The 22,847-nt window shown below is 42.1% G+C and overlaps 1 protein-coding gene across 1 annotated transcript; it reads left to right on the plus strand.

Moving 5' to 3' along the window:
• Nucleotides 1-6,157: 6,157 nt before the first annotated feature.
• Nucleotides 6,158-7,894, plus strand: LOC139421056 (3-mercaptopyruvate sulfurtransferase-like). Its single transcript, XM_071171554.1, has 2 exons — nucleotides 6,158-6,762; nucleotides 6,972-7,894. Exons 1-2 carry the CDS (start codon nucleotides 6,174-6,176, stop codon nucleotides 7,271-7,273), a joined length of 891 nt encoding a protein of 296 aa, XP_071027655.1. The 5' UTR covers nucleotides 6,158-6,173; the 3' UTR covers nucleotides 7,274-7,894.
• Nucleotides 7,895-22,847: the final 14,953 nt, after the last annotated feature.

Genomic DNA, 22,847 nt, shown 5'->3' on the forward strand with positions numbered 1-22,847 from the left:
AAAATAATAGTGACGACATTACAACTATGAAATAACACGTATAGAATCATGTAGTAACCAAAAATGTGTTAAACAAATCTAAATATATTTTATATTTGGGATTCTTCAAAGTAGCCACCCTTTGCCTTGATGACAACTTTGCACACTCTTGGCATTCTCTCAACAAGCTTCATGAGGTAGTCACCTGGAATGCATTTCAATTAACAGGTGTGCCTTGTTAAAACTACATTTGTGGAATTTATTTTCTTCTTAATGTGTCTGACCCAACCAGTTGTGTTGTGACAAGATAATTGTAGACAAGCCAATTGTACCATTTTTTTTCCCCCAAAGCAATATTTTGTTACATGTAGAACCCAGACGATGAGCTACGCACAAGCCAAGCATTGAGCATGTAATCAGAGTCCCATGACAAAGCACACATTCCCACACGTCTGTAATTCTTAAAAGTATCTGTCAGTAAATCCTTCTATGTAAAACGTTTAATCATTCTCTATCCTTGATACAAAATATTTGGTTACATGAGGAATAACTAATTCACACAATAGTTCTTAACATTTCACACAAAATAATTACTGTTCACAGGCATCTCAACTGTCTAAACAAGTGAGAGAATATATTTGCTAACATAACACATTGGTCAAGGTGAACACTTCTCTGGCCTATTTAAGAAAATTGATGTTTTGCTTATGATTATAAAACCACTGGAGAATACCATACTTGTGTGAATTTTCAAATACTATTGTGGTTTGTTTCATATGTATGATTATTTTAATTGTTTCCTTTATTACCAATGCATTAATAAACGCTGTCTTCATCAGCCATCAAACAATGTAAATCTATTGTACTTTGTGGTATTAGTACCATTCAAATTAAAAATTGTTGCTGTGTCATATTGTTGCCTTATTCTTACTTCTAGAATGCTTTGAATAGGGCCTAAATAGAAAAACAGTAGTAGACATGGTTTGTAACAAGCGGAACTCCCAAAACAACAATCTCCTAAATCTCTTCCATTGCCAAGAGTCTCTCTTGAGGGAAAATATGTTTGCCTGAAAATGCACAAGATCACAAATCGAAGCAACAACTTCACAACAAAACAACACTTCGTGACACCCGAGAAACACAGAGAGAGTAGTCTTGCACTTTTGAAAGACTGCGCAGGTTTGTGGACTTTATGAACCTAAACACTGAGATAACATTTAAGTTCATTGATAATCAAAGGGTCAGTCGTGGTAAACTCCTCGGAATTCAGCAAATCACTAAATTCCTCAAGTTGTCAAATAAGCAGAAGTTTATCAAATAGCCTAGAATTTAACAAATAGAGGCAGGCTAGGGATCAGGTTTGTCATTTCTTTCAATTGCCCAGACGATGAGCTACGCACAAGCCAAGCATTGAGCATGTAATCAGAGCCCCATGACAAAGCACACATTCCCACAGCTGAGGCCATCTCCCACAGGGCAGGCAGCACAACATCGCATCTCTGCAGGGTTTGACCCAGGCAGGATTCAGATGGGCACACGGAAACACACAGAGAGAACTGGGTACAGTGTTATCCATCTCTCACATGGGTACATCGGATGATGGCATGATCCTTCTCCATGGCACATATCCATTGCAACACATTCCAGTTCTAACTACATACTGTACAGTTGAACCATAGTTGTAATGTGGTATCAATAAGAGCAAACTGATTTATACAAACACCCTTTTGGAGTTTGATTACTTGTTACTGTACTCCCCACTGATAGATGTACACTACTTATATGACCAAAGTTCCAAAGACTGGACCTAAATGTGTGTATAAACGCTCAAACGAGATTTTGCAACGATTTCTATGTCAAAGATGTGAATAATATTTGTTGGTCTGATGTGTATAATGAGGAACATCCGGACGCTGCACTTGAAGCATTCATGAAACTGCTTCTTCCAGTTACTGATAGGCATGCACCCATCAAGAAACGGACTGTTAGAGCTGCCAAATCTCCATGGATAGATGACAAATTGAAAAACTGTATGGGTGAGCGGGATGAGGCAAAGGGAATAGCAAATAAGTCTGACAAGGCAGCAGACTGGCAAACATACAGTAAATTGAAAAATACCATAACTAAACAAAAAGAATAAGAAACTATACTTTGGAAGAAGGATAAATGATTTGAAGAATGATAGTAAAAACCTCTGGAGTACTTCAAATTAAATTCTAGGCAAAAAAGCAAACTTTGCTCCATCCTTCATTGAGGCAGATGGCTCGTTCATAACAAAACCCTTTGATATTGCCAACCACTTTAATAACTTGTTATTGTTGACAAGATTAGCAACCTTTTGTATGACATCCAAAAAACAAATGCTTAAAGGAAAGTCCCCAAGAACACAGTGGCCTCCATCATTCTTAAAAATGGAAGTTTGGAACTACCAAGACTCTTCCTAGAGCTGGCTGCACGGCCAAACTGAGCAATCGAAGGAGAAGGGCCATTGTCAGAGAGATGACCAAGAACCCAATGGTTACTCTGATAGAACAGAGTTCCTCTGTGAAGATGGGAGAACCTGGCACCATCTCTACGGTGAAGCATGGTGATGGCAGCATCATGCTGTGGGCATGTTTTTCAGCGGCAGGGAATGGGAGACTAGTCAGGCCGAGGGAAAGATGAATGGAGCAAAATACAGAGAGATCCTTGATGAAAACCTGCTCCAGAGTGCTCAGGACCTAAGACTGGTGCGATGGTTCACCTTCCAACAGGAAAACAACCCTAAGCATACAGCCAAAACAATGCAAGAGTGGCTTCGGGATGAGTCTCTGAATGTCCTTTAGAGGCCCAGCCAGAGCCCGAACTTGAACGAATATCTCTTGAAAGACATGATAATAGCTGTGCAGCGACGCTCCCCACCCAACCTGACAGAGCTTGAGAGGATCTGCAGAGAAGAATGGGAGAAACTCCCTAAATATAGGTGTGACAGGCTTGTAGCGTCATACCCAAGAAGACTCAAGGTTGTAATCTCTGCCAAAGGTGCTTCAACAAAGTACTGAGCAAAGGGTCTGAATACTTACTCTGTATGTAAATGGGATATTTAAAAACATTTTTTATATATAAATGTGCTAAAAATATATATATGTTTTGCTTTGTCAATAATGGGTTATTGTGTGTAGATTAATGATTAAAAAAAAAAAAACTATTTTAGAATAAGGCTGTGATGTAACAAAATGTGGAAATAGTCAACCGGTCTGAATACTTTCCAAATACACTGTAGGTAAATTGCAGTTGGTCCTGAACAATGCAGCACATATCGCAATTAGGTGTACATGGAGGGAAAGTGTCAGTAACATGCATTTCAGTCTCTCCTGGCTCAAAGTTGAGGAGATATTGATTGCATCACTTTTAGTCTTTGTGTGAGGTATTGATATGTTGAAGGTACCGAACTGTCTGTTCAAGCAGTTGGCACACAGTTCTAGTAGTCATTGGTACAACACAAGACATGCAACCAGGTCTCCTCAAAGTCCCCAGGTCCAGAACAGAGGCTGAGAAACACAGTATTAAATAGAGACATGACGACACGGAACTCTCTGCCACCCTAGGTAACTCAAACTAACAATAAAACCAGTTTTAAAAAACGGATAAATGAAGATCTTACTGCACAAAGGGGACTGTGAAGAGACAGTCTTTTTTTATATATATCTTGTATGGTAATTTGCACTGTACTATGAATTAGACCTACATAGTGTGTGTATGTACTGATATGTTGGCTATGTGTGACGTTTTAAATTGATGTATTTCAGTCCTTGACTAATAATGTTCAGTACATTGTAGTATGCCATGTTTCATGTGGACCCCATGTGCAGCTGACGCTTTTGCGGCGGCTAATGGGGATCATAATACTGTAAATACCAAATTGTACTCTGTATAAACAATAGAAGATTAGTGACATTATACATAGGGACTCCCTCTACGGGTGATTTGTTGGACATGCAGGGGTGGAAGTGAAGTTGCCTGCATAAAATGGGTCAGAAATAACACTAAACATGCAATATTGCATTATGTTATTAAGAAATTTGCAGATTTTGATAAATACCTGGAAATCATGACCCCTGTCTCATAATTGTGTGGAAAAAGTGGAACAACAGACTTGAAATCAAAATGGTACACGTTTACAGTTCCACAAATGACCTACAGAATGAAGGGCCAGTGAAAGCTAATGAAGGTTACTGGAATCACGTGCATGCATCAAATTGCGTAATAGTTCAGAGAAGGGTTGCCATGATTTTAGTTTTCCAGCGTTTAGGCGACTTTGATAATGTATTCGGCGCTAGTTTTTGGCCGCCATGGCAATTCATAAAAAATATATATTTCACTGTGACCTGCTGCTGACTATCAGGCAGTAAGGCAGCCTATTTCTGAGTGACAGAGAGGGTGGTGGAGAAAGAGCAGCAAGAGTGCACTTCGTCACAATTTTTAACCAGTTGTATGTAGGCTATATAGATTATTATTATTATTATGGGGACACCCATTTCCAAACTCTTTTCCATAAAACATATTAACGCGCTAAAACTGATGCGCATCAACAAATAACGTTGACAAAGCACAGGAAAACTACTTTAGGTGCTCTAGAGCACATTAGTTAAATTCGCTCGGAGGTGGTTTAAACTGCATTCTAATGTCGAAAACCATATCAAGGACTAAAAATGCTCAGCTCTTGGGTCTCGAGCGCTAAGTGGACATTTGAAATGGAAGTTATGGAACGGGGAAAAGTCCACAGCGAAACTGACAATGACACACTTGCATCTATTGGTCATCAATTAGCGAATTCATTTACATGCCTATGTAGGCTACTGTAGCCTACTATATTATACAATAAATATGTTGAAATTAATATATCACTGGAATCATTGCAAATCAATTTGTTCCACTTGTGTAGCCGACTTTGAGCTGGCAAACTGATTTAATCAATTGCCGATAACTTCAGTTTATTGTTGTTGTAGACTTGTGTTATGTAATTATTCATGTCCATTTTTAGTTCATGAAATTGGAAGTACTCAATTGTGATCATGGTCACAGGTCTATCGCAATGGCTGATCAGCTGTTGTTAGAATGCATTAGATTGAAGGTAACAGTCAACTAGATTAGGCTACAGATTTTTTTTAAACTAAAAAAAACTGGCAGTTGTTGACCAGCACTCGCTATGGACTCCCTGTACAGGTGATTTGTTGGACATGCAGGGTCAGAAATAATACTAAACATGCAATATTGCATTATGTTATTTTTCCAAGAAATGTGAAGATTTTGATAAATAGCTGGAAATCATGACCTATTCGGTCTCATAACTGTGTGGAAAAGGTGGAACAATATTAGACTTGAAATCAAAATGGTACACGTTACAGTTCTACAAATGACCTACATAATGAAGGGCCAGTGAAAGCTAATGAAGGCGTCATACCAGTATCACATCCATGCATCAAATTGCGTAATAGTTCAGAAGGGTTGCAATTAGGCAACTTTGAAAATGATGTCACTGGTGAACATGTATTTGGTTGCTTGTTGCTGGTTTTTGGACTATTTCTAAATTGCACACCTACTCATTCCAGGGTTTTTCTTTAGCTTTACTATTTTCTACATTGTAGAATAATAGTGAAGAAGTGTGCAAAGCTGTCATCAAGGCAAAGGGTGGCTACTTTGAAGAATCTCAATAGAAAATATATTTTGATTTGTTTCACACTTTTTTGGTTACGACACATGATTCCATATGTGTTACATCATAGTTTTGATGTCTTCACTATTATTCTACAATGTAGAAAATAGTAAAAATGAAGAAAAACCCTGATATGAGTAGGTGTGCCCAATCTTTTGACTGGTACTGTAGTAACAGTCAAAAGTGTAAAAAGGGCAAATTATATTTTCTCTTGTGACATATTCCATTTCCTTTATTAGTCACATTAGCTTGCAATAATTATTATTTTGATGGAAAACCGAATTTTGATTCTAAAGTTGTTAGACGTTAAATCAAGATTCCTTCTTAATTCGCTCAGTAAAGTTGTGGAAAAAAGGGGTTTATTGGCTAAATGTTGCAACTCCCCTCTTCCTGCACAAAAGAAAAAGGGACTACTTTTCAGGATTTTTGAGTGGGTTTTGGATTAGAATTTTGTTGAAGACATGGCAACCTTGATTCAAAGTTCAAGACAAGGACAATCATGGCGGTGCAAATCCAGGAGTTTGTTTCAGCCAAATGGCTTGCAGATATGTTAAAGAGCAACCTTATTGGACCGAATCTTCGAATTCTGGATACATCCTGGCATATACCGATATTAAAACGCGATGCAAATGCAGAATTTAACCAACAGCACATACCTGGAACTTCGTTCTTTGATATTGACAAATGCTCTGACAAAACTTCCTCGTTGGACCATATGCTCCCAACTGCAAACTACTTTGCAGAGTATGTGGGGGGTTTAGGTATAGGAAACAATACACATGTAGTAGTGTACGATACCAGCGATTTTGGGTCATTCAGCGCACCCCGAGTGTGGTGGATGTTCCGATTATTTGGGCACAATTCCGTATCGGTCCTGGACGGGGGAATGAAGAATTGGCTGGCCGAGGGGCATCCTGTCACTGCAGAATACACCATTCCAGGACGTGCGGACTTCAAGGCGACCGCCAATCAATCATGGGTCAAGTCATATGATGATGTGCTGAAAAACATCGAGACCAAACAGGTGCAAGTTATTGACACAAGACCCGCCGGCATGTTCCGGGGAACTGAACCAGAACTAAGAGATGGTCAGTGGGAGCATAAGCAAAGATTTATTTTGTCCTCCTAGAATTGATTACATTTGATGGTATTATACATTTTTGCTAATATGATTTTTTAAATGTCAAGACATATTTTGTCCCAATTATTTTTTTAATAAAATCTCATCTTCCCTCTTTCTCTATCCCCCTCTCTTTACCGCTCTCCTTATCATTTTATTTTGTTCTCTCACACACAGACATTGAGCCTGGCCACATTCCTGGTACTATCAACATGCCTTTTGCCAAGTTCATGGATGCCTCAGGCAAGGAGTTGGAGCTTGAAGTGCTGGCAAAAATGTTCCGAGAGGCAGGGGTGGACTTGGAGAAACCTTTCTGGGTAACCTGTGGGTCAGGGGTCACTGCATGCCACGTGGTTCTGGCTGCTCACCTGCTGGGACATTCAGGGTCAGTGTCTGTGTATGACGGGTCATGGTATGAATGGTTCAAAAGGGCTGCCCCGGAGCATGTCATCTCTGAGGGCAAGGGGAAGCAAGTGTGATGTGGAGAGAAGGGTAGAAATGAGCACTAAGACAATTACTGTTGAATGAGCAGGGAGGGGACACTATGACCCACAAAGGAAGCTACAGATTGCACAAAATATGGAGGGTTTTACTGATTTTGACTGAAGATTTTTGCTGAGTTGGATGAATGTGTCATTGTGAAAGAGTTCATGAATACAGTATGCCTATGTTTATATTCAAGATGTCCAATAAAGGTGTTACAAACTATGTGATATTAATTCCTTAATAAAGATTAGAAGGATGGAATGTTTGAGGTATTCGGGTTAGAATTGGACTATGGTTGAGTTGTATGCTCCTACTTAGGGGATTGCAGCCTGGCAACATTGTCTTGTAGATGTTGCCACTGCCAGACATTTTCTAAGGGACTTTTAAAATAATGAAACTTGCTCTCTAATGCACCATGAAAATGTAAGGAAAATGTAACTTTCATGGAGTTGTAGTTGCCTTGGTGTGACCTTGTTATGAGATGTAGGCTCACGAAATGTCAAGGGGTTTTTCTAAGTGCAGTTCGGTTTTAGTATTAACATAATTTTGTCAGTTCGATTGCAGGATGTCACTGTTTAATTTGTACAATAAAAATATGGCATCTACTGTACAAAGTTCTCTGTATTGTATTTGTTTCAAAGTATAACAACTTTTACCATATACAGTAGTCATTTGTACAACTTTTACTTATTCATGGTACATTTTTTACTTTGGTTAGACAAGAAGTAAACGTGAAGACTTCAATGTCCAACGCGTCTACTTTTTACATAGATGGTCATCAATCTAGTATGTGTAGGTCTATATTTTTTATGGTAACAGCCTTTTAGGTTATACCACATTTTTCTGTCACGCCTCGCTTCGCGTTCCTAGGAAACTATGCAACATTTAGTTTTTTTTGCGTGTTATTTCTTACATTGGTACGCCAGGTAATCTTAGGTTTTATTACATACAGTCGAGAGGAACTACTGGATATAAGAGCAAAGTCAATTCACCATCATTACGACCAGGAATACGACTTTCCCAAAGCGGATCCTGTGTTTTGCCCACCACCCAGGTCAATGGATTGAATCCCAACCAAAATCCGAACCAAAACAACGACGCTGTAAAAATGGCAGACGAAGCAGTATTCTGGTCAGGCTCCGGGGACGGGCACATCGCGCACCGCTCCCGAGCATACTACTCACCAATGTCCAGTCTCTTGACAACAAGGTTGATGAAATGCGAGCAAGGGTAGCATTCCAGAGAGGCATCAGAGACTATCGTTCTTTGCTTCACGGAAACATGGCTCACACGAGACATGCTATCGGAGTCAGCCAGCTGGTTTCTTCACGCATCGCGCCGACAGAAACAAGCATCTTACTGGTAAGAAGAGGGGTGGGGGGGTATGACTTATGATTAACGAGACGTGGTGTGATCATAACAACATACAGGAACTCAAGTCCTTCTGTTCACCTGACTTAGAGTTCCTCACAATCAAATGTCGACCGCATTATCTACCAAGAGAATTCTCTTCGGTTATAATCACAGCCACATGTATTCCCCCCCAAGCAGACACATCGATGGCCCTGAACAAACTTTATTTGACTATGTAAACTGGAAACCACATATCCTGAGTCTGCATTCGTTGTAGCTGGGGATTTTAACAAGGCTAATCTGAAAACAAGACTCCCTAAATTCTATCAGCATATCGATTGTGCTACCAGGGCTGGTAAAACCCTGGATCATTGTTCTTCTAACTTCCGCGATGCCTATAAGGCCTTCCCCCGCCTTCCTTTCGGAAAAGCTGACCATGACTCCATTTTGTTGCTTCCAGCCTATCTTTTCAATGGGATTTCATTGGGAATCCAGATTTCTAAGGGACCTTCTTGCAGTTCCTATCGCTTCCACTGGATGTCAACAGTCTTTAGAAATTGGTTGAGGTTATTCCTTTGTGTAATGAAGAAGTACGGCCATCTTGAACGAGGGTCACTTGAAGTGTACTGTTAGATAGAGGCGTGTGACCAGAAAGCATGCTTCAGGTTGTTTTCTTCCTATATTGAACACAGATCATCCAGTCTTCAATTTTATGGATTATTTACGTAAAAAAAATACCTGAAGTTGTATCACAAAAGTAGTTTGAAATGTTTTGGCAAAGTTTACAGGTAACTTTTGAGATATTTTGTAGTCACATTGAGCAAGTTGGAACTGGTGTTTTTCTGGATCAAACGCGCCAAATAAATTGACATTTTGGATATATATCAACGGAATTAATCGAACAAAAGGACCATTTGTGATGTTTAAGGGACATATTGGAGTGCCAACAAAAGAAGCTTGTCAAAGGTAAGGCATGAATTATATTTTTATTTCTGCGTTTTGTGTCGCGCCTGCAGGGTTGAAATATGGTTTCTCTTTGTGGTGCTATCCTCAGATAATAGCATCGTTTGCTTTCGCCGAAAAGCCTTTTTGATATCTGACATGTTGGCTGGATTCACAACAAGTGTAGCTTTAATTTGCTATCTTGCATGTGTGATTTAATGAAAGTTTGATTTTTATAGTAATTTATTTGAATTTGGTGCTTTGCATTTTCCCTGGCTTTTGGCATATCCCAGAGAGGTTAAGGTTTTTGATTCTCCTGTGCCTGGGAGGGAAGTGGCTCAAACTACTGCAGGTACATCAGAACTCTCGTAGTGTGAAAGACTATGCAGTAGATTTTTGCACATTGACCACTGAGAGTTCCTGGAATTTTTGACACCTTCCGCCAAGGAATGTCGGAGGGGATAAAGGATGAGCTCGCAGCTCGGGAAATACCACGGGACATTGATTCCCTCATCGCCCTTGCAATTAGGATTGATGGGCGCCTACGAGAACACCAGTGTGAGAGGAGGTCGGGTCTTGAGAACATTCATTCCTCTGCTGATGCTGGTGCCCATCTGAAGGAATGCGGAAATCCCCAAAGTTTGTATTTTCGAGGATACCCGAAAACACCCGAGGTTCCCAGAGAACCCTCGGCGACGGGTGATTTGGATACTCCTTAGCCCATGCAACTGGGAAGAGCTAGATTATCGGTTGGGGAATGCTCACATAGGCTGAATTCTAACTGTTGTCTGTACTGTGGAGGGTTGGGACATTATATAGCCAGCCACCTGTCCAGTTTAGAAACCCTCTTCTTTAGTGGGTACAAGTACTTTTTTGAGACAGCTTGAGAGACTAACTTCCATCACCCGTTCACCTTTTTTTGTGATTCTGCTGTGGAGAAACCAGTACATTGAGGATTCTCTGGCTACTGGAGGCATGCGTCCGTCTGCACCTCCTGCCGGCGCAGGGTGGACAAGAAGGACAAGACCCTGCATCCATGCATTGACTACCAGGGTCTGAATGATATAACAATCAAGAATTGTTACCCCCTACCACTCCTCTCCTCGGCTTTCGAACCTCTCCAGGGGGCCAACATTTTTTCCAAACTGGACCTTCGGAATGCCAACCGCCTGGTTCGGATACACAAAGGAGATGAGTGGAAGACAGCTTTTAACACAGCCAGCGAACATTATGAGTACCAGGTCATGCCGTTTGGACTCACCAACGCCTCCGCTGTCTTCCAGACTCTGGTGAACGATGTGCTCAGGGACATGCTAAACCGTTGTGTTCTTCTACCTTGACAAGATCCCGTTTTTTCCCCGAGTCTGCCCAAGAACACGTTCTTTATGTCAGAAAAGTCCTTCAGCGCCTCCTGGAGAACCAATTGTTCGTGAAAGCCGAGAAGTGTTAGTTCCACCGCTCTACAATCTCCTTTCTGGGATATGTCATCGCTGACGGAAACGTCCAAATGGATCCTGAAAAAGTGAAAGCACTGGTACAGTGGCCTCAACCTACGTCCAGGGTGCAGTTACAACGTTTCCTGGGGTTTGCTAACTTCTCCCGCCATTCCATTCGGGGCTACAGCACGCTGGCGGGCCCCCTCTCTGCACTCACCTCTCCCAAAGTACAGTTCACAGAGCCTTCGTGGACCTGAAGCATCGGTTCACCACAGCACCCATCCGGATCCGTCAATTTGTGGTAGAGGTTGATGATCCAGCGATCTGCCCGGGACCAAAAGCTCCAAGTCTGTGCCTTCCTGTCCCATCTTCTCAATCCTGCAGAGAGGACCTACGACGTAGGCAACCGAGAACTCCTGGTGGTCAAGATGAAACTGGAAGAGTGGAGGCACTGGCTGGAAGGAGCAGAACAGCCATTCTTGGTTTGGACCGACCATAAAAAGTGGAATATCTCCATACAGCCAAGCGCCTTAAATTCAGGCAGGCCTGGTGGGCTTTATTGTTTACAAGATTGAACTTCACCATTTCCTACCGCCCAGGGTATACAAATGTGAATTCTGACGCCCTCTCCCACCTATACAGTTCCTCTGCCACTCCCTCGGTCGCTGAAATCATTCTCCCTACCTCAGGCCTTGCAGCTTCAGTGGATTGGGGCATTGAAACCTTGGTCCGCAAGGCACAATGTTCCCAGCCTGAACCTGAAGGGGGCCTGGCTAATCAGTTGTTTGTCTCTAACTCAGTGTGGTCCCGGGTCCTAGAATGGGCTCATTCCTCCAGGCTGACCTGTCATCCAGGTTCCGTCGTACCCTAGCCCTCCTCCGACAATGTTTCTGGTGGCCCACAATGGTTCCTGACGTCTCTGCCTTTGTCGCCGCGTGCACAGTGTGTGCTCAGAACAAGACTCCACGGCAAGCTCCTTCTGGCCTCCTTCAGCCTCTGCTTGTCTCTCATTGTCCCTGGTCCCATATCTCTCTGAACTTTGTCACTGGGCTCCCTCTGTCTGATGGCAACACTGTCATTCTGACAACTGTGGACCCTTTCTCCAAGGCCGCCCATTTCATCCCTCCCCCCCAAACTACCCTCTGCCAAAGAGACGGCCCAGCTTATGGTGCAGCACGTCTTCCAGATCCATGGACTCCCAGTGGACATGGTCTCCGATCAGGGTCCTCAGTTCTTGTCTTAGTTTTGGAAGGCGTTCTGCACCCTTATTGGATCATCGGTCAGCCTGTCCTCCGGATTCCATCCTCAATCTAACGACCAGTCGGAGCAAGCTAACCAGTACCTAGAAACCACCCTATCTGCCTCCACTCTTTCCAGAACAAGAGCAGGAGGTCAACGTACCCTCGGTCCCTGCTGCTGTAAACGTACCTGGAGAAGTGCTCGGGCGGCACTTCTCAAGACCAACTCCAGGTATCGTCGACAAGCGGACCGCAGCTGGACTCCAGCTCCCCACTACTGCATTGGGCAGAGGGTATAGCTTTCCACTCGGGACCTGTCCCCCTGTTTCATTGGTTCTTTTCCCCATCTCTAGATTCCTTAGTTCCACTGCTGTCTGTCTTGTGTTACCCCGTACCCTCGGCATTCACCCTACATTCACCCTACTTTCCATGTGTCTAGGATTAAACGCGTGTCTCACAGCCCTTTGTCTTCTGTCTCCTGGCCCATCCTTCCCCCCTGTGTCATCGATGGCCATCAGTCATACAAGGTGAAACACTTCCTGGGTGTTCGACCACGGGGCAGGGGTTTCCAGTACCTGGTTGACTGGGAGGGTTATGGTTATGGAGGAGAGGTGCTGGGTTCCTGCTAGAGATATCCTGGGGGGAGGCTACTGTAACGCCCTGATCTGTTTCACCGTTCTTTGTGATTACCTCCACCTACCTCCAGGTATCGCCTGTTTTCCCCATTAGTCCCCGAGGCATTTATCCCTGTGTTTCCTGTCTCTCTGTGCCAGCTCGTCTTGTTTTGCCAAATCAACCAGCGTTTATCCTAGCTCCTATTTTTCCCAGTCGCTGTTTTTTCCTAGCCCTCCTCCAACATCATCCTGGACTCCGCTGGGACCCTTTCACATGTCCAGGACTTACTGGAGAAGTTGGAGGGAGGAACCCCTCTCCCAAGAGTCCCTCTGGGCAAGGCCATTTCACACAAAATAATTACTGTTCACAGGCATCTCAACTGTCTAAACAAGTGAGAGAATATATTTGCTAACATAACACATTGGTCAAGGTGAACACTTCTCTGGCCTATTTAAGAAAATTGATGTTTTGCGTATGATTATACAAACACTTGAATACCATACTTGTGTCAATTATCAAATACTATTGTGTTTTTTTTATATGTATGATCATTTTAATTGTTTCCTCTATTACCAAGGCATTAATAAAACGCTGTCTTCGTCAGCCATCAAACCACGTAAATCTCTTGTACTTTGTAGTATTATTACCATTCAAATTAAATTGTTGCTGTGTCATATTGTTGCCTTATTCTTACTTCTAGAATGCTTTGAGTAAGGGCCTAAATAGAAAAACAGTAGCAGGAATGGTTTGTAAGAAGCGGAACTCCCAAAACAATAATCTCCTAAATCTCTTCCATCACCAAGAGTCTCTCTGATGGAAAATATTTTTTTCCTGAAAAAATACCTGAGAAACACATGGAGTAGTCTTGCACTTTTGAAAGACTGTGTGCAGGTTTGTGGACTTTATGAACCTAAACACTGAGATAACATTTAAGTTAATTGATAATCAAAGGGTCAGTCGAGCTAAAGGCCTCGAAATTCAGCAAATCACTAAATTCCTCAAGTTGTCAAATAAACAGAAGTTTATCAAATAGCCTAGAATTTAACAAATAGAGGCAGGCCAGGGATCAGGTTTGTCATTAATCTCAATTGCCCAGACGATGAGCTACGCACAAGCCAAGCATTGAGCATGTAATCAGAGCCCCGTGACAAAGCACACATTCCCACAGCTGAGGCCATCTCCCGCAGGGCAGGCAGCACAACATCGCCTCTCTGCAGGGTTTGACCCGGGCAGGATTCAGATGGGCACACGGAAACACACAGAGAGAACTGGGTACAGTGCTATCCATCTCTCACATGGGTACATCGGATGATGGCATGATCCTTCTCCATGGCACATATCCATTGCGCAACATATTCCAGTTCTAACTACATACTGTACAGTTGAACCATAGTTGTAATGTGGTATCAATAAGAGCAAACTGATTTATACAAACACCCTTTTGGAGTTTGATTACTTGTTACTGTACTCCCCACTGATAGATTTACACTAGAGAGATTTTGCAATGATTCCTATGTCAAAGATGTGAATAATATTTATTGGTCTGATGTGTGTAATGAGGAACACCCGGAAGCTGCACTTGAAGCATTCATGAAACGGCTTCTTCCAGTTACTGATAGGCATGCACCCATCAAGAAACGGAATGTTAGAACTGCCAAATCTCCATGGATAGATGACAAATTGAAAAACTGTATGGGTGAGAGGGATGAGGCAAAGGGAATAGTGACACGTTTTGACCTTAGTTATTTTGTTATGTCTTTATTTTAGTATGGTCAGGGCGTGAATTGGGTGGGTTGTCTATGTTAGTTTTTCTATGATTTGCTATTTCTGTGTTTGGCCTGCTTTGGTTCTCAATCAGAGGCAGCTGTCAATCGTTGACCCTGATTGAGAACCATATTTAGGTAGCCTGTTTTCTATTGTGTTTGGTGGATGTTTATTTTCTGTTTTCTGTGCCTATGTGTTCCACATGGAACTGTTTCGGTTTTCGTTTCTGTCTTTCTATTTGTTATTTTATATTTTCGTGTTCAGTGATTTTGTTCATTAAAACATGACGAACACGTATCACGCTGCATATTGGTCCGATCTCTCATACTCCTCGTCAGAGGAGGACGAATCCTGTTACAAATAGCAAATAAGTCTGACAAGGCAACAGACTGGCAAACATACAGTAAATTGAGAAATCACATAACTAAACAAAAATAAACTAGACTATGGAAGAAAGATTAATGATATATAAAAGAATGATAGTAAAAACCTCTGGAGTACTTCAAATTAAATTATAGACAAAAAGCAAACTTTGCTCCATCTGTCAGTGAGGCAGATGGCTTGTTCATAACAAAACCCTTTGATATTGCCAACCACTTCAATAACTTTTTTTGTTGACAAGATTAGCAAACTTAGGTATGATGTGCAAACTACAAATGCTGAAAGGAAGGGTACCAAAGAAATGTCTGCAGCATTGAAGGTCTCAGTGGCCACCATCATTCTTAAATGGAAGAAGTTTGGAACTACCAAGACTCTTCCTAGAGCTGGCCGCCCAGCAATCGGGGGAGAAGGGCCTTCATCGGAGAGATGACCAAGAACACAATGAATACTCTGATAGAGTTCTAGAGTTGCTCTGTGAAGATGGGAGAACCTTTATGGTAGAGTGGCCAAGTAGAAGGCACTCCTCAGTAAAAGGAACATGATAGCCCGCTTGGAGTTTGCAAACAAGGCACCTAAAAGGACTCCGACCATGAGAAGCAAGATGCTCTGGTCTTATGAAACTAAGATTTAACTCTTTGGCCTGAATGCCAAGCGTCACATCTTGAGGAAACCTGGTATCATCCCTACGGTGAAGCATGGTGATGGCAGCATCATGCTGTGGGGATGTTTTTCAGTGGCAGGGAATGGGAGACTGGTCAGGTTTGAGGGAAAGATGAACGGAACAAAATACAGAGAGATCCTTGATGAAAATCTTCTCCAGAGTGCTCAGGACCTAAGACTGGGGCAAAGGTTCACCTTCCAACAGGAAAACAACCCTAAGCACACAGCCAAGACAATGCAAGAGTGGCTTCGGGATAAGTCTCTGAATGTCCTTGAGAGGCCCAGCCAGAGCCCAGACTTGAACCCAATCAAACATCTCTTGAAAGACCTGATAATAGCTGTGCTGCAACACTCCCCATCCAACCTGACAGAGCTTGAGAGGTTCGGCAGAGAAGAATGGGAGAAACTCCCAAAATACAGGTGTGCCAAGCTTGTACCGTCATACCCAAAAAGCCTCGAGGCTGTAATCGCTGCCAAAGGTGCTTCAACAAAGTTCAGAGTAAAGGGTCTGAATGTGATTTTTCCATTTTTATAAAGGTGCTAAAATAAAATGTTTTTTTACTTTGTCATTAATGGGGTACTGTGTGTAAATTGATTGGGGGGGGAAAACAATTTAAACAATTTTAGAATAAGGCTGTGACGTAACAAAATGTGGAAAAAGCCAACAGGTCTGAATACTTTCAGAATGCACTGTAGGTAAATTGCAGTTGGTCCTGAACAATGCAGCACGTCTCACACTTAGATGTACACGGAGAGAAAGTGTCAGTAATATGCATTTCAGTGTCTCCTGGCTCAAAGTTGAGGAGATATTGATTGCATCACTTTTAGTCTTTGTGCGAGGTATTGATGTGTTGAAGGTACCGAACTGTCTGTTCAAGCAGTTGGCACCCAGTTCTAGTAGTCATCGGTACAACACAAAACATGCAACCAGACGTCTCCTCAAAGTCCCCAGGTCCAGAACAGAGGCTGAGAAACACAGTATTAAATAGAGACATGACTACATGGAACTCTCTGCCACCCTAGGTAACTCAAGCTAACAATAGAACCAGTTGAAAAAAAATGATAAAAGAACACCTTCCTGCACAAAGGGGACTGTGAAGAGACAGTCTTTTTATATATATATATTGTATTGTAATTTGCACTGTACTATGAATTAGACCTACATAGTGTGTGTATGTACTGATATGTAGGCCATAGCCTATTTCAGTCCTTGACTAAAAATGTTCTATACTTAGTAGTATGCCATGTTTCATGTGGACCCCAGGAAGAGTAGCTGATGCCTTTGCAGCGGCTAATGGGGATCCTAATAAATAACTAATTGTATGTATAACAATAGAAGAAAAGTGATATTATACATAGGGACTCCCTCTACGGGTGATTTGTTGGACATGCAGGGGTGGAAGTGAAGTTGCCTGTATAAAATGGGTCAGAAATAACACTAAACATGCAATATTGCATAATGTTATTTTTCCAAGAAATTTGCAGATTTTGATAAATAGCTGGAAATCATGGTCTACTTGGTGTCATAATTGTGTGGAAAGAGTGGAACAACAGACTTGAAATCAAAATTGTACACGTTTACAGTTCTACAAATGACCTACAGAATGAAGTGCCAATGAAAGCCAATGAAGGCTCATACTGCATCAAATTGCATAATAGTTCAGAGAAGGGTTGCCATGTTCCTAGTTTTCCTGTAAAATTAGGCTACTTTGAAAAGGATGCCGCTGGTGAAAATGTATTGGTCACTAGTTGCTGGGTTTTGGCCACCATGGCAATTTATTAAAAATATACATTTTACTGTGACCTGCTGCTGCTGACTATCAAGCAGTGAGGGAGCCTATTTCTGAGTGAGTGAGTGAGAGTGATGAGGAAAGAGCAGCAAGAGTGCACGTCGTGTAGGCTATTTAGATTATTATTATGGAGACACCTATTTCCAACTTCTTTTCCATAAAACATTAACGTGCTAAAACTGATGTGCATCAACAAATAATGATGACAAAGCACAGGAAAACTACTTTAGGTGCTCTAGAGCACATTAGATAAATTCGCTCGGAGGTGGTTTAAACTGCATTCTTATGTCGACGTTGCTTATTGAAAACCATATCAAATGAAGGATTTTATGCCAGCTCAGCTCTTGGGTCTCGAGCGCTAAGTGGACATTTGAAATGGAAGTTATGGAACTGGGAAAAGTCCACAATGAAAGTGACAATGACACACTGCATCTATTAGTCATCAATTAGCCTATTCATTTACATGCCTATGTATGCTACTGTAGCCTACCATTTTATACATAAATATGTTAAATATAAATATAAAATATAAATATAATTACAATATCACTGGAATCACTGCAAATGTAGCCTACCTTGAGTTGGCAAACTGATTTAATCAATAGCCTATAACTTCAGTTTATTGTTGTTGTAGACTTGTGTTATTAGATCTTGTTCCAAGATGGCATAGGACGTGTGTTTTGTCTTGTCCCGTTCCGTGTATATATCGTTTTCTAAGTATATATTTTAATCTCACTTTCCATCTACGGACCGAATATACTCTCCTGCAACCAGTCTCACCCAATGAGGTAAGGATCTGCTATTTTTATACTTTACCGGAACCGGAACCCCCTTCAGCAGCTAGCCAGCTAACTAGCTACTAGCTAGTAGTCAGTTAGACACTGCTAGCGGTCCTCACCATTAACTCGGACATCAGCCAGCCTCAACCCGGTCAATTCCTGCCAGTCTGCACAGCGCGATATCAACCCAGAGCATATCGGACTGCTTTTTCTCCACCACAACTCCGGATTCCTACCACAATCTCTGAACCTTTACCCTAGATCATCGCAGCTAGCTAGCTGCTATCCGAGTGGCTACTCCTGGCCAACGTCTCTGTCCCAAAGCAAGCACCAGTTAGCCTGGAGCTAGCCTCGAGCTAGGCCCGTCTCCCAGCTAGCCAAAGATGTCCACCAGACAATTATTTGGCTACAATACCTCTTTTGCCAATTGGCCTGGACCCTTTCCTGCCGACAGAGCCCCGCCAATCCATCACGACTGGTCTGCCGACGTAACCGTTCAAAGTGGTCTCAACAGGCTCTTCTGTTGCGACGTCGCCGGATGCCCATCTGCTAGCCCCGGCCCGCTAGCTGTCTGAATCGCCGTGTCTCCAGCTCGCCTAGCATAGCAGCGACTACGAAATTGTCTCCCTGACTCATCTTGTGCTACTCATTGGACCCTATGATAATTCGGCTACACATGCCTCTCCCGAATGTTAATATGCCTTGTATATTGCTGTTTTGGTTAGTGATTATTGTCTTATTTCACTGTAGAGCCCCTAGCCCTGCCCAATATGCCTTAGATAGCCCTTTTGTTCCACCCCCTACACATGCGGTGAACTCACCTGGCTTAACTGGTGCCTCTAGAGACATAACCTCTCTCATCGTCACTCAATGCCTAGGTTTAACTCCACTGTACTCACATCCTACCATACCCTTATGTGTACATTATGCCTTGAATCTATTCTTCTGTGGCCAGAAATCTGCTCCTTTTACTCTCTGTTCCAAATGCACTAGACAACCAGTTCTTATAGCCTTTAGCCATACCTTTATCCTACTCCTCCTCTGTTCCTCTGGTGATGTAGAGGTTAACCCAGGCCCTACAGACCCCAGTACCACTCCCATTCCCCAGGCACTCACATTTGTTGACTTCTGTAACAGTAAAAGCCTTGGTTTCATGCATGTTAACATTAGAAGCCTCCTCCCTAAGTTTGTTTTATTCACTGCTTTAGGACACTCCAAAACTGATGTCCTAGCCGTGTCTGAATCATGGCTTAGGAAGGCCACCAAAAATCCTGAAATTTCCATCCCTAACTATAACATCTTCCGACAAGATAGAACTGCCAAATGGGGCGGAGTTGTAATCTACTGCAGAGATAGCCTGCAGAGTTCTGTCATACTATCCAGGTCGGTGCCCAAACAATTCGAGCTTCTACTTTTAAAAATCCACCTTTCCAGAAACAAGTCTCTCATAATTGTCGCTTGTTATAGAACACCTTCAGCTTCCAGCTGCTGAGCACTGAGTCTAGGAAACACTGTCACCACTGATAAATCTACGATAATCGATAATATCAATAAGCATTTTTCTACGGGCTGGCCTTGCTTTCCACCTGGCTACCCCTACCCCGGCCAACAGCTCAGCACCCCCTGCAGAAACTTGCCAAAGCCCCCCTCCCGCTTCTCCTTCACCCAAATCCAGACAGCTGATGTTATGAAAGGGCTGAAATATTTGGATCCCTACAAATCAGCTGGGTTAGATAATCTGGACCCTCTCTTCCTAAAATTATCCGCCGAAACTGTTGCAACCCCTATTACTAGCCTGTTCCACCTCTCATATCGTCCAAGATCCCCAAAGATTGGAAAGCTGCCGTGGTCATCCCCCTTTTCAAAAGGGGGAGACAGTCTAGACCCAAACTGTTATAGACCTATATCCATCCTGCCTTGCCTTCTAAAATCTTTGAAAGCCAAGTTACCAAACAGATCGCCGACCATTTCGAATCCCATTGTACCTTCTCCACTATGCAATCTGGTTTCCGAGCTAGTCATAGGCGCACCTCAGCCACGCTCTAGGTCCTAAACGATATCATAACCACCATCGATATAAGACAGTACTGTGAAGCCTTCTTCATCGACCTGGCCAAGGCTTTCAACTCTGTCAATCACCGTATTCTTATCGGCAGACTCAACAGCCTTGGTTTCTCAAATGACTGCCTCACCTGGTTTACCAACTACTTCTCAGATAGAGTTCATTGTGTCAAATTGGAGGGCCTGTTGTCCGGACCTCTGGCAGTCTCTATGGGGGTGCCACAGGGTTCAATTCCCGGGCCGACTCTTTTCTCTGTATATATATATCAATAATGTCGCTCTTGATGCTGGGGATTCTCTGATCCACCTCTACGCAGACGACACCATTCTGTATACATCTGGCACTTCTTTGGACACTGTTAACAAACCTCCAGACGAGCTTCAATGGCATTCAACACTCCTTCTGTGGCCTCCAACTGCTCTTAAATGCGAGCAAAACTAAATGTATGCTCTTCAACCGATTGCTGCCCACACCCGCCCGTCCGACTAGCATCACTACTCTGGATGGTTCTGACTTAGTATATGTGGACAACTACAAATACCTAGGTGTCTGGTTAGACTGTAAACTCTGTTTCCAGACTCACATTAAGCATCTCCAATCGAAAATTAAATCTAGAATCAGCTTCTTATTTTGCAACAAAGCATCCTTCACTCATGCTGCCAAACATACCCTTGTAAAACTAACTATCCTACCGATCCTTGACTTCGGCGATGTCATTTATAAATTAGCCTCCAACACTCTTCTCAATAAACTGGATGTAGTCTATCACAGTGCTGTGACCACTGCAACCTGTATGCTCTCTTTGGCTGGCCCTCACTACTTATATGTCGCCAAACCCACTGGCTCCAGGTCATCTATAAGTCTTTGCTAGGTAAAGCCCCGCCTTATCTCAGCTCACTGGTCACCTTAGCAACACCCACCTGTAGCACATGCTCCAGCAGGTATATTTCACTGGTCATCCCCAAAGCCAACACTTACTTTGGCCGCCTTTCCTTCCAGTTCTCTGCTGCCAATGACTGGAAAGAACTGAAAAAAAATATTTAAAAAAATCACTGAAGCTGGTGTATTATATCTCCCTCACAAACTTTAAGCATCAGCTATCAGAGCAGCTTACCGATCACTGTACCTGTACACAGCCAATCTGTAAATAGCACACCTCATCCCCATATTGTTATTTATCATCTTGCTCTTTTGCACCCCAGTATCTCTACTTGTGCGTCATCATCTGCACATCTATCACAAAAGTGTTAATGCTAAATTGTAATTATTTCGCCTCTACGGCCTATTTATTGCCTTGCCTCCCTACTCTTCTACATTTGTACACACTGTACATAGATTTTTCTATTGTGTTATTGATTGTACGTTTGTTTATGTGTAACTCTGTGTTGTTGTTTTTGTCGCACTGCTTTGCTTTATCTTGGCCAGGTCGCAGTTGTAAATGAGAACTTGTTCTCAACTGGCCTACCTGGTTAAATAAAGGTGAAATACAAGAATAAAATGTTTAATTATTAATGTCCATGTTTAGTTCATGAAATTGGAAGTTATCAATTGTGATCATGGTCACATTTCTACCGCAATTGCCGATCAGCTGTTAGAATGCATTAGATTAGGCTACAGATTTTAAATAAATACAATAAAAAAAACTGGCTGTTGTTGACAAGCATAGGCCTATTCAGTTCATATCCATATTATTAATATTTGATTCAGTTATTGAAATTACGATCCCATCCTCAGTAGCCTATAATGGGGCAACAGAAGCATTTCTCACCATGAAATCACCTCACTATTCATGTTGAGTGAATTACTGTCAACTTGAATTAAGCAAGCTGCTAAATTGTTCATTTTACATCTTGCCTCTTTCATTTTATATCTGGCACATACAGCAGTCAAAACTTTGGACACACTTACTGATTCCAGGGGTTTTTCCTTATTTTTAAAAATCTTTTCTACATTGTAGAATAATAGTGAAGACGTGTGCAAAGCTGTCATCAAGGCAAAGGGTGGCTACTTTGAAGAATCTCAATATAAAATATATTTTGATTTGTTTCACACTTTTTTGGTTACTCCATGATTCCATATGTGTTATTTTATAGTTTTGACGTCTTCACTATTATTCTACAACCTAGAAAATAGTCAAATCTAGAAAAACCCTTGAATGAGTAGGTGTGTCCAAACTTTACAGTGGTAATGTATATGAAAATATACAGAGGTATAATTGATAGCAAAACGTTTAACTGGTACTGTAATAACGGCACAATTGTCAGAAAAGTGTAAAAAGGCGAATTATATTTTCTCTTACGACATATTCCAATTCTTTATTAGTCACATTATTTTGCAAGTATTATTATTTTGATGGAAAACCGAAATTTGCTTCTGAAGTTTTTAGAAGTTAAATCGATATTCCTTCTTCGCTCGATAACGTTGTGGGGGAAATGGGTTTATAGGCTAAATGTGGCAACTCCCTTCTTCCTGGGACTACTTTTCAGGCCTTATGAGCGGGTTTTGAGTCGTCATTACCCAGATTTTGATTAGGACCTGGCAACCTTG

Source organism: Oncorhynchus clarkii, chromosome 12 (genome assembly GCF_045791955.1).
Source record: "Oncorhynchus clarkii lewisi isolate Uvic-CL-2024 chromosome 12, UVic_Ocla_1.0, whole genome shotgun sequence".
NCBI lineage: Eukaryota > Metazoa > Chordata > Actinopteri > Salmoniformes > Salmonidae > Oncorhynchus > Oncorhynchus clarkii.

Bases quoted from the DNA above. Each gene is read 5' to 3' on its own strand.
- LOC139421056 (XM_071171554.1), top strand. From the start codon at position 6,174: ATGGCGGTGCAAATCCAGGAGTTTGTTTCAGCCAAATGGCTTGCAGAT. The intron at 6,763-6,971 runs GTCAGTGGGAGC...TCTCACACACAG, and splicing joins TGAACCAGAACTAAGAGATG to ACATTGAGCCTGGCCACATT.